The following is a 12,226-nucleotide window of genomic DNA, read 5'->3' as shown; positions in this document are numbered from 1 at the left end:
CCCCCCCCCCCCCCCCCCCAGTCTGTGGCTGGCAGACGGCCTACCATTCAAATGTTGTGCAGAAAACACACTCCGTCAAAAGATGAGATGGCTGCTGGAACGGTTTTGCCGCCTCAAGCCAAGTTCTCATCATAAATCGAAATGCAATTAAGCCATAAGCAGCAGTGTTTTACTCTCCTGAGCTAGTAAATAGTTTCCTCTATAAATCTCTAATGCTGCAATCATGATCAGTGTAATTAGATCAGCTGGTAATGTTGGTAAAACGTAAGACTATCTTTGCATCGGGTTGCCTTCTACATAAACACACACGTGAGTAATTAAAGATATAAGATACTGATGAAATTATCTTAAATATCTACCTTTTTATTTTTTTGCATCTTAACTATTGTTGCAAATACATTTCTGTAATGTGAAAGGTTTCATTATTAACGGTGAACCCAGATAAAATGGTCACATGACTCTGCTGTTCCTCTCAGTTTAACGGAGCATTTTAGCGTCTCTCAGCTCATCATTTTGGTTTTACAGCTCGCAACTTTGCTGTTTTCAATTCACTCGCACTACTTTAATTAGTTTTTTTTTTAATTCTTTAGCAAAAGCAGCTCTTCTAAACATAATGCACACTTCCTGGTCAGCACCCAAACGGCAGACAAATTTGGTAACTGGCGAGTGAACAACATGGTGCATTTAGCTGCTGAAAAGCCAAATATTTTTGGGGGCGGAGAGACAAAACCAGAGCTAAATAAAGGGAATATTGGACTTTCATCTGTCAGGTTACCAGGAGTATGACTCAAAATTACTGATGTCGCTCTAAGTGAAAAGATATCTGATTTTAATAAACTGTCCATCATGAAGCCATTTAAATATATTCACATTTGTACCTTTTTGATAACTGTTCCTCTCACAAAAGACATTACCATTATTTGTCTAATCAAATCATCATTTGAGATTTCAGCTCATTTGAATTGGATGACCTGCTGTTGTCGGCCAGTCACAGTCCGGTCCTGTGAGTCCTCACGTCCATTCAATAATAACTACACTGACGTCCGCTGAGATTTGACTCGGCTAATGAAATTATTGCTGTCTTCCTGAGCAGCTCCGTCTCTGGGAAATGACTATTTGACCACAGGGGATAGAGAACATCATGTAAACACATCGTGGAAAAATATTTATTGTTATTACAAGGACAGCGATTAGCTTTGTCAGGAGGTTCACCCATCAGCACTTTCAATTTTATAATCAATATGAGACCATTGACAGAGCTCCGAAATCATTTCTTCCATATCTAATATACATACTGTAGTTCATGGAGAGGAAGATCACAACAACATAGGCCAAACATAGAAAAAAACGCATCGAGAGAAAGAGACACAACAGCCAAGCACAAGTTGAAGCTAACCACCATGAGAGCCGTGTCGAACAAGCCATTGGAGCTCGACAAATACTGCCAATTGTCGTTCAACCAGTTCTGCTGACTCACTCACTTAGAGCTCAAAGTTGTTTGCTCCCCCTCTGAGAAGCACTGGTGTGACTTTAGCAATGCTGCAACTGTTCAATACACCTCCGCTCGAGCACAACACGACACCGTGATGTATCAAGTTCCATTTGAATGACAGTGAAGGTCAGACCAGCTCCGCTTTGGACGAGCTCCATGAGCACACAATGGCAGAGGGACGGGGAGAGAGAGAGAGTCATTCTCCTCGAGGGCCCCGCCGCTCTGTAACAAGGGACACCAGAGAGGCTTTGATTTCACATCTCTGGAGAGGCGGGAGGACGGGAGCTTGCAGTCGCGGGCTTAGAACGGGAAGGGCGTGCGGATTCTAACGCCGCGTTCATCCCCATTTTTAATTTAGTCCCTGACAATACCACCGCAGCGCTATTCACCGAGAACCATCTGTGAGGCAGATGAGGGCCGAGGTGCTGTGGGAACCACACCCTCAGAGAGAGATCTTCACTGTGATTATGCACATGAAGGCGGAGAGCAGCTGGTTGAAAAGTGAGGAGCCTACTTTCACCGTGAAGGCTGTCGACCCGCGTTTTTATAGCTCTTTATACAACGACCTTGTTCACATTGCAGCGGCAGAAAAACACGACAGTTTGAAAGGGAACTTTCACATCATCGCTGTAGACATCTGATCAATCGTGTTACTTGTTTCAGATACTGGCTTAGAAAATAACACTTTTCTTCTGTTTTTTACCCTTTCTAATATACCTAGTGGTCACTGTTCAAATCTGATCAAAAAGTTGTATTAGCAGTGCTTCTTGTAAAGTGAACATGTAAAGCTGTGTAGGAAGTATTCATTCTATTGTCCCGATGGCACTAATGCTGTCCTTTCCCCCCCCCCCCCCCCCAAGGACAGTCTAGACTGATCCTGGTTTTGTTTGCTGTCACGTTGACAGAGGCTGGGAGTCTCCTTAGGCTGTGATATGAATGAATGAATGAATGAATGAATGCAGAGTAAAGCTTTATGTTCCAGTGTGGAGATGATTAACAGGAAAGCAGAAAGTTACATAACTGATCTGAAGAGGAGAATAAAGGGTTTGAGGTGGGCGGGACCAGTGATGAATGAATCAAATACCGCTGAGAGTGGCTCTGAATATTAAACATTAACCTGAACCTTGGCTGATAACACGCATTCAGAATTAATATTAAAAAAACAACAATGGATTCATTATGAAATTTTAAAACCGCTGCTAATCTCCAGACGGTTAGGCTGTTAAAAAGCAAGTAGGGAAATAACCAGCGATGACTCACGCGCCGGACCAAGGACAGCGGCGTGGTGAACGGACAATATGTCGGAGGCGTGCACTAAAAATAATTCAACAGAAGAAATAGACCCAACCAATCAAGAAGCCCACCTTCCTGTAACAGCCATCTCCCTTTATGGGTCCGCTGCGGCTGTGCGTGAGTCCAGGGACGTCTGTCAATCTGCTGATATTTATACTGACTAGAGGCACAGAACATTGGCTACCACAGAAATACATCTTTCTTTGGTTAAGCATGTGTGTGCTAATGTGTCTGACGCGTGCTTTTAACTACACCTGTTGTTTTAAATGAGGGATTAATAATAATAATACTACTGTTGCTTTCACTGTTTATAATGACAAACGTCGCCAACGATTGGTCACATCAGCTGTGTTACTTGATGGTAGACCAAAATATAACTTGGTTGTACTTAGCCGAAGATTGTAAATGAGGCAAGAGAAGCTTCACTCTGTACAATTTCAAGTGTTTTTGTGGTCCCAACGATTTCAACCAATTGTTTAATCTTATCCATTTTACAGTTTTGCACCAGGACCTGCATTTTTTAGATCAAGTTAAAAGATTGAGGGGTATCTGTAATATACACAAATAAAGGATGCAGCTGATCATTTGATATACTTTATGTTATAGATTATCCATCAGTTTAATCATCCATTTGTCTCCATCGGTGCAACTTGCTAATATTGATTTATAGCAACTGGCGAGGTTTATCGGAGCTTTTCCACTGAAAACAGTTGCCTGCCGCTGAGGCGGGAAGCAGAGTTGATGAGAGCGGTGAACCAAGATATTAAAGTTGTTGACTGTTGAACCAAAACAACCAAAAGACGATAAAACGCTTTGTAGAGTTATGGGTAACCGCAGAGTGGAATTCTTTGTGAGTTCATCCCTACAAGCGACTCCTTTCACATCACAGTCCATTGTTAATACCACGTTATTCATTTGTGCAGCTTCTGCTTTTGTTATTCCTTAAATCACAAACACGCTGTTCATCGTAGCTCAGCATTTTTTTGCAGGGAAAGAATAAGAAAAAGCACTAAAAGCACAATTTCTTTCAGACAAATCAAAAGCCATTCAAGGCTGAAAGAAACCCACCGGTGCCTGACGTTGACGTCCATGACATTTTCTTTCTCTGTGCCAGTTTTCTGTATTACAGGCAGCTTAGATAAAACTCTGAACTCTTGAATGAAGAATTAATAACTTGTCTCGCTTCAGTGGTTCCTGTCTTTCCTAATCTCAAAGAATGTCTTTCCCATCCTTAAAATACTCCACTAAAGCAGTTTCCTGTCCTTGTCTGTTGCAAAGATTGCACACATCCCCACAGCGACAGGAAATAGCCCTAAAACTACTTCCTTTACACTGCGGCCACATAACTCGTCCTGTTCAATATCACAATCTAGTGTTGGTCGTTTACATGGCTGTACTGTTGCTATGGCCTACTCGACTTCAGCCACACATCAGCAAGATGCCATGACCTCCGAGTCTGAGCTCTACACAAACTGAACAAATAAGCACAATTACAAAGAACAACGCTCAAGTGAAGTCGACCAAAGTCTTATGTAACACACTCCTAATCGGTACATGAAAGTCACTTAATGATCCGAACACTCACATCGCTGCAGTTGCTCTTAAAAGCCACTCGTGAACCTTTTTCCCGGCTCTCTTATCTAAAAAGAGTCAAAGCTACCTCTGGCGCGCTGATTAGAGCACTTATGCATGCGATGAGTCACCGCTTTGGGCGGCTCACCGGGTTTCGACGCGCAGAATGTAATCACCGGGAGTCAAACAGCCGGCCAGCTTCACAGCTGTGTGGCTCTCTCTCCGCTGTCAAAGGGCCCGAGATATGCGGCGTCTGTCCCCAAGCCTCTGCATCCCGCTAATTGGCCGGTGGTGTGCAGAGGGAGGCGCTAAGCACAGAGAGCCCTGATGGATGTTATTTGATTACTGTCCAGAACTTTCATATCCTCCAGCAGGCATCGCAGGAAGTTGATTTTTGAAGCAGCATGACCCCTCCAATAGTGATTTGAGTGGAAAAGATTTCAGCAGGAGGCCTATTTCAAAGTCGTTAACATGAGCCCACAATGTAATGTTGTCGAAACCGTTTAGAGACCTGCTGTTATCTTGTACAATGGCTCCTTCATTGACTGTATTGCATTAACAGGAATTAGACTTCCAAATGCAATACAATTATATAGAATGTCAAATATTAAAATAAGGGAAATAATCTGCATGATTTAGTCCGCATCTGTGGAACGGTAATCCCTCCTGAGATTAAAAACAATTATAAATAAAGCAAGAAAACTCAACCTCATTGGTATGTTACCTCACACATCGTAGGCTCCTCAGCCGGAGAATCTAATATTATATTAATGATAATAATAATAAATGTCTTTGCCTTCTATTTTTTTCCACAATCAGCGGACACAGTGTGTTTGACAAGTGATCAGTAATCGTCACCATCCCAGACGTTGACTAAACTGTAAAAAGCACATGGCTGTTGGGAGTTTTTTACATGACTTCTCAATCCAGCACAGTAGCCGTCAGTCCGTCCGGCGCTGTTTGTTTCTGTGGCGTTGCCCCCTCAATGACTGTTATCATGCTGCAGACTCGTACATTAGGCTGATTCATGGTCCCGTCTTGGCGTTGAAGGTGGTAAACTGTAGTATTCCTGAGGCAGACACATGTTGGCCCGCTCCATTGTTATTGTTCTGCTTCCTGGCCGTCAGACAGGCTGAGGGGAGGAGGCGGAATGTTTGGGGAGTGACAAGACGAGTTGTTTTTTACGAGCCGGCGCTTTGCACCCTATAAAGTTAATTTCCCAAAAGAACGTCCAACCATCTCTATATGCGAATGTGTGCGTGTGCCAACAATAAAAAGCCTGCTTCTCTTCATATCATTTGTTAAATGCCAGGTAGTGACTAACATTTTATTGTTTTTTATTGGTAATCATTAGTTTGTTTATTAAATGATTGCAAATATTTCATGAGGAAGGCAACGCATTCACCATTTTTGTTAGACCTCAATGATACGTGTGTTTCAGTGAGTTATGGTCGTTGTTTTAAACACAACTTTGTTTGTTCACAGTTCAGTTGCAGACACTGAGCAACGTTGGCATTCAGTAGGAGTTGTGTCCGATATCCGCTCTCCTTTTAGCTCCGTTTTGGTCTCCACCAACTCCTGAGGGAAATATCTTCGCTCTTTAGCTGTTAAATGCTCCACTGTGTTCACCGGCTAGTCACTAATGTTGTCTAACTGCTGCTTGATGCTGGATTGGTAGTGTACAAAACAGAGCTGGTGAGAGTAAACAAAGTAAAGTTCTGGGCCGTGAAACAAAAAAAACAAAGAGCTAAAAGAAGCTAAAAGACTCTAGAGTCTGGATCTCTGCAGTAAAGTACCTACTCGTGAATCATTTGCTGCTGTTTTCCTCTTAAATACGTCAATAATAAGAGTAAAATATAAGTATTACAGATATAGTCATTGGAGTGTTTACTTCTCCAAACCTTGCTTATGACTATTTTAATTACTGAGATGAACTCACTGTCTGTGTTTATAGCAGGGACCAAGTTGGAGGTACAGTAATTGGACAAATCTGATTTCCTAACCCCAGTTTCCCTCTGCTGAGTCAATAAACCAAAAGGCTGCAGAGTGCCAGAACAACCGACTTGAGGTAGTACGCTCTGCTCTTTATTGGGGCTGGATGGCTCTGCAGGAGTCCGGGTCAGACCATCACGAAGGGCCCAACCAACTCCCAACGACGCCAAGGCCCCCAGCAGGTCTGCTGCTGCTCGTTACGGACGCATTCTTTCCACCCAGCAGGGGAGCAAACAGCTCCTGGATGTGATTGATCACCACGAAAGCACAAATACGCTGACGTCCAAATAAAGTAAGAAACATCAGCGTCACATGCACACGTACTGCTGTCCGCAGTCACGATGGAAGCACTGTTGGATGAACAGGATATTTTTATTCAAGCATAGAGAGAGAGTAGGTGGTAGGTTGAGCTGTGGTCCTCTGTTTAAAGCATGTTACATCTTTAGCTGAGATGGAAGTACAGTAAATACAGACCGGAGAGTGCTCACTCCAACACACCACAAGGTTCAAAACAAACATTTTTTATAGTGTGCATGAAGTGGGGGTGTACGGCCCGATGTTTGCCCGTTAAAGGGAAGGCTGATTCATTAGCATCCGTGGGCTTCCACTATAGAGCTATGTTTAGTTGAGGGCCGTTCATTGTTGAAGGGATCACCAGGGCTACATGTGGCGTCAGATGTGACAACGCTGACTACTGTCCTGCTGTGTGGCTGTTTTTTTTCCTATCGAAAAGAGCACGGCCTCGACTGAAAAGGATCAGGCAACTGCAGAGCTGCATGAATCAACCATTCATGTGAAAGGGGAGTTGGTATTGTATTTTTTTGGTGAACATGTGCTGCACTGCGGTGCTATCTTTTATAGAAAAGGAGCTGTGACATACAGTCACGCCTGAACAATAACCTTTTCAACCATTTCTAGTATTGTAAGTGACGAACACGACTTGAGCAGCCACAGAGCAGGAAGTCACCGAAGAAAACAGAAGAAATGTCAGCTGTGGTGAAAGATCAGGGCAGGTGACAGCTGATCAAGAGGAATGACGGGCTTCATTAAGTGAGGGGGAGACGGTCAGGACCAGCGGTGCGCTTTCTTTAGTTCAAGGAGCTTCAATGTCTCTGTTTCAGACGTGCATGTCAGACGCCGTCAGCCTCACTGCCGTGTTTTACAGCCACACTCCTCTCAGCTGACGGTTATGAACTCTGCAGTACAGAACTTCAGTTGACCTCCTCAGGCATTTTAATGGGCTCCTCCGACATGGAGATCTCAAGGCATGTTTTCCAACAGCTGATTGCTACGCCGAAGCGATCCGTCTTGATTTGCAGCGGGGCAGGAAACATATGGTCCGTGTTATCATGTTAGCTACCAGAGGAAACATACATGGGCCCCAGCTGAGGCCGAGGTAACGCAGCCTACAGAGGAACGCCGAAACTGAATAATGACTCGACGGACTAATCTGTGGGAGGGAGGGTGTATTTAAGCCAGACCGCAAACAACCTCCTCCAAAAACGCTGACTACGCAAACAAAAGCACGAGGAGAACTTGTGGCGAGTATAAAAATACTGACAGGATGTTGGAGGGAAAACATTAGAAAGCAGAGGTCATGCTGAGACACACAGTGGCAACATAAATGAGGCCAATAAGGATAAAACACACCATGAAACCTGCAGATACCCAACAGTTTAAATGCTGGAAATAGTTCCACTTAAAAGTTTTTGGCAAAAACAACTGTACTGTAGTCTTAAGAGACTTTTGAAAGAACCTGTGAATTAGGACCTACGCAGACTTTGAACACTTTAATCGAGCAGTTTACCTGACTTGCCCACCCCCGCTCTGCCGAACACGGCCAGCTTCACCTCTGGGCTTTTGGCCATGGCGGCAGCTGCGGCCAGCGAAGATCAGCGAACCAATCGGTGAGCTCCGAGGTCAGCCAGCCATCCTCGCAGCGTCTGAGGAAACATGTCGGACAAGTTTATACGTCACAATGCATTTGTTTTTAGTTTTGATGCTTGGGCACAGTCCAACGCTAACAACGTGATTGTTTTTCTGGCATTAGATTGTTTTATGCTGTATTTTTCTTTCTGCCAGTATTACTACTTTTAGCTCCCACCACCATCCATGTGAGTCATACTGTGATTTCTCAGTGTCCTCCAGCTGGAGGACTTCCATTAGCAGAAGCGTCACGCTATGAATGACTACACTGAAAAAAAGCCCGTAGTTACCTTTTCTGTCAGACAAATTAGTTTTATCCAAATACGGCTTGCAGGAAACACAATTGTATAATTATGTAGAACTCAAAGTACGCTTCAAAGGGAAAATGATAAGTTTGATTCTCTTATTTATGCTACCTTATTAAACTATGATATCTAGTGCATGTGAGGGCTGATTCAATATTATTTCATGTAGAAATAATGATATATATGATTGTATACTGTAATATAGAAAAGTATATTCTTACTAATGTCTTTATATTGAATTCAGCGCTTAAGTAACACGACTTTTAGTATGTTTGTTACCTTTTTCTGTTTATATTTGTGTGACCTAAGTGGTTCATAAAGCCATGTTTGGGGAGGGAGAGGGAGAGGGGGGGAGAGAGAGAGAGAGAGAGAGAGAGAAAAACAGGAAGAAAAACAAAATCCACGCATTTCCCTCTTGGGTGTGTAGTAAAGAGACGGCGGTGTCGGTCTGTTTGACCTCCTATCTGTGATTCTTTCCTGCAGGTGTGTGAGACATGTGACAGGAAGATAGAGCGCAGAATAACGCACGCTCAGCGCTGAAGTCATCCAAAGGGAAACACAACTGCAGCCCGTTAAAACAAGCAGGCGCAGGTCTGTTTAGTGAGAAAACATCCCACTGTGAAGTTATCTCAGCAGGTAATAGATTCTAAACCTCTGCCTCAAACACTCTGTTTTTCTTCTGACGGCTCTTCCAACTTTTAACCCAAAATATGCCGACAACAACTAGAATCTTTATTGAAATCGAACTGTAAATGACTCCAGAGGAATGGTGCACGTCCAATCAGTAGAGATAGTACAACAGCAGACACACCAGGCTGAGGCTTGTGTTTGTTTTGAATGTGTTCAGTAGTGGCAGCAGCACTCCCCTCATAGGGAAGTGTGTGTGTTTGTGAAGTGGAGGGTGATGGATTTGAACCGCTGCAGAGGAAAGCCTCCTCAGGAGCTGTGCTGCCGTCTCACAACAGAAACTCCAGACTAGAATACCGCAGCACGTCTGTCGACCTGAACCGTAATGCAGCCAGAACGCAGTGCATTGTCATCGACTATTATTGAGAAGACAACAAAAACACACTTGGTTGTGTCTTAGTTTCTTTAAAGAAACTAACCCCCCCCCCCCTGTGAGTTTGTCACTGTTTCAGTCCATCAGTTGGCATGTTATGGTCTCCACTGTCACTTAAATCTTCACCGGCACTGAGCCAGCTGATGACAGAATCTGCATTCATCTTAATGTGAGATCAGTGCTGCTCTGTCTCACATTCTGCACTTAAGGCATCAAAGAGGAGGCGGACAGGCCGGTGTAGTGATGCAGCGCTGTCACTGTCGGACGAACACGTGGTGCCGAAGTGATAGAGTCCTCTGAGTTGAGGAAAAGTCTTTGTGCATAAAATGGTGGTGAAGGTGAACGCTGTTTACCCAACGTTCAGCCGATATGTTTTCATGCTTAAGTGTTTTGGCATGATACAGATTCCTTCTGCCAGAAAGTTCACAATCCAGGTTTCTGTTGGCTCAAACTGTCTGATCATTCATCCATTTAATGTTTGTTTTATTAATATCATAACACATATCGACGCCTTTCTGTTTCTCTTTTCAGACATGGCAAAAAGAAAATCAAATATAATAAAGGAACACGCAACAATATCTGACAATCCAAAGCAAACAGTAACTCCAAAATTGGTAATTGTATTGTGTTACAAAAAGTATCAGTTGAGAGAAAGATGGCTTGGTTTTGAGAACCGATACATCTCCGGCTGAAGTGTCGGCCGTGTTTGAGAAATGATCGTCGGTGGCCGTCATTAAAAAATCTCCTCACTCTTCCGTGTGTCTGTTGGCTGAAACGAGATAGAGCGAGAAAAAGTGAAAACAGACGTTGAGCGCACCGTGCCTGGTGAAATAGAAGCTGAAAAATGTGTTTGTGCGCGTCAGTGCCAGAGACATGTTAGCCAGCTTCAACACTGGTATGAAGCAAACTTCCAGCACTTTGCTTTCTCATCCGCTGCAGCACGTGCTCCAGAGTTTAAGCTAACCTTTTCCCCTTTTTATACCAACACACACGCGCCCATATATGGTATGGCTGTGTGCCGCTTGGTGTGGCTCAAGCGGCGGTCGCTCATCCATCATTGTGTGTGTCTCTCTCAGCGGGGGCCCCCGTGGCAGCCGTCAGCGTCTTTAAATATTATTATTTTTCAACAGGATTAATGTGAACTCTACGATTCAGCCCACCAGTCAAAACAGTGCGTTATACCGTAGGGATGTTGTAATGGAAATAACAGTGACAGCAGGAACATTTTGTTCTGTCTCTCTAGTTTAGTTTGAGCTTTTTGAGCATTTTTTTGGGATCGTGATCCAGTCTTTTACACCTTAGGCGAATCAATTGTCAATTGTTTGAACATTAAAGCGAGTATAAATGTTCTAGTATAAATTCAAAATGAAAGGATGAACCTGAAAATGAGTTCTCCACGACTACCTTGGTTACTGCCGACAAGGGGTTAAGAGCAACAGTGAAGCTACAGTCTGCAGCCGGTTAGCTTAGCTTAGCATAAAGACTGAAAGCAGCTAGCTCGGCTCTGTCCACAGGTAACAAAATGTGCCTGCCATCACCTCTAAAGCTCAATAATCAACACGTTGTATTTCATTGTGAAGTGTATGTGCATCTTGCCAATAAATAGTCCCGCACGTAACAACCGAACACGGGTTTTGTACGGGTTAAACAAACGTGTTAGCTAAGTGTTGGTAGGCAGATTTCATTATCGTCGGACGGAGCCAGGCTAGCTGCTTCTCTTTGTTTCCAGTCTTTATGCTAAGCTAAGATAACCGGCTGCTGGTTGTTGCTTCATATTTAGCATACGGACATGAGTCGTTTCTGCTCATCTAACACGCGGCGTGTTTCCCCCAAATGTTGAACCATTCATTACAAAAAGAAGAAGAATGCTCCAGCTGAGTACTGGTCCAAAACATGTTTCTGTTGGTTCCTGAATCACTCCCACGTCTTAGCCAATCCCCATCTACTCATGCAAACAAATGTGCGAATTTGCTGCTGTTCAGATGGTGCCTTTTAACTAAAGGGTGTGGAAACCATTGGCTTCTGCATGCTGGTTAGAAATGAACCAGACCAACTGAAAAATAACAAGTTCTGCCTGAATCTAATCTCACGTTAGCTCTAAAATGAGTTGGTCCCTGTACGGCGTTTCTGCATCATTTGCCCGGACATCCACGACGGTAACGCACGCTATCAGTTCAACAGAAAGATGCGCTCTAAAGGAGACAAAGAACAAGGGCGGAGGGAACGTCTTCAGTCATTGTTTGTAATACGTTGTGTAAAATGTCGACAGCAAATGAACAGAATAGTAGTAACTCATACAAACCGCTTCTATGGCTCTTTACTATAGCAACAGATACCTCTCACGCGTATTACCGCGAGAGCACACGCACACACACACCGCTGCAGTCTTCCCCTAGCTCTCCCATGGAGCAGCAGGGAAACACCAGCGAGAGAGAGGAGGAAGAGGCACACACACACACACAGCAGTGTCTCCCCACCGTCACGGTCATTCTTCTTCACATTTTGCCATTTATGGCGTCCGCCCACTCCACCCACCATCCTCTCTCTCTCTCTCTCTCTCTCTCTCTCTCTCTCTCTCTCTCTCTC

At 43.9% G+C, this 12,226-nt stretch overlaps 1 protein-coding gene across 1 annotated transcript in view; it reads right to left on the bottom strand.

Moving 5' to 3' along the window:
- The window catches only part of rerg (RAS-like, estrogen-regulated, growth inhibitor), a 38,408-nt gene that overhangs the window by 23,994 nt on the left and 2,188 nt on the right, over positions 1-12,226 (bottom strand). The window contains exon 2 of the mRNA XM_031865714.1: positions 8,157-8,292. Coding sequence (XP_031721574.1) covers positions 8,157-8,217 — 61 coding nt within the window. The 5' untranslated portion in view covers positions 8,218-8,292. The remainder of the gene's footprint in view (positions 1-8,156; positions 8,293-12,226) is intronic.

Source organism: Anarrhichthys ocellatus, unplaced genomic scaffold (assembly GCF_004355925.1).
Source record: "Anarrhichthys ocellatus isolate YVR2014 unplaced genomic scaffold, GSC_Weel_1.0 scaffold33, whole genome shotgun sequence".
Classification (NCBI taxonomy): Eukaryota; Metazoa; Chordata; class Actinopteri; order Perciformes; family Anarhichadidae; genus Anarrhichthys; species Anarrhichthys ocellatus.
This window is presented reverse-complemented; position numbering and strand designations above follow the sequence as displayed.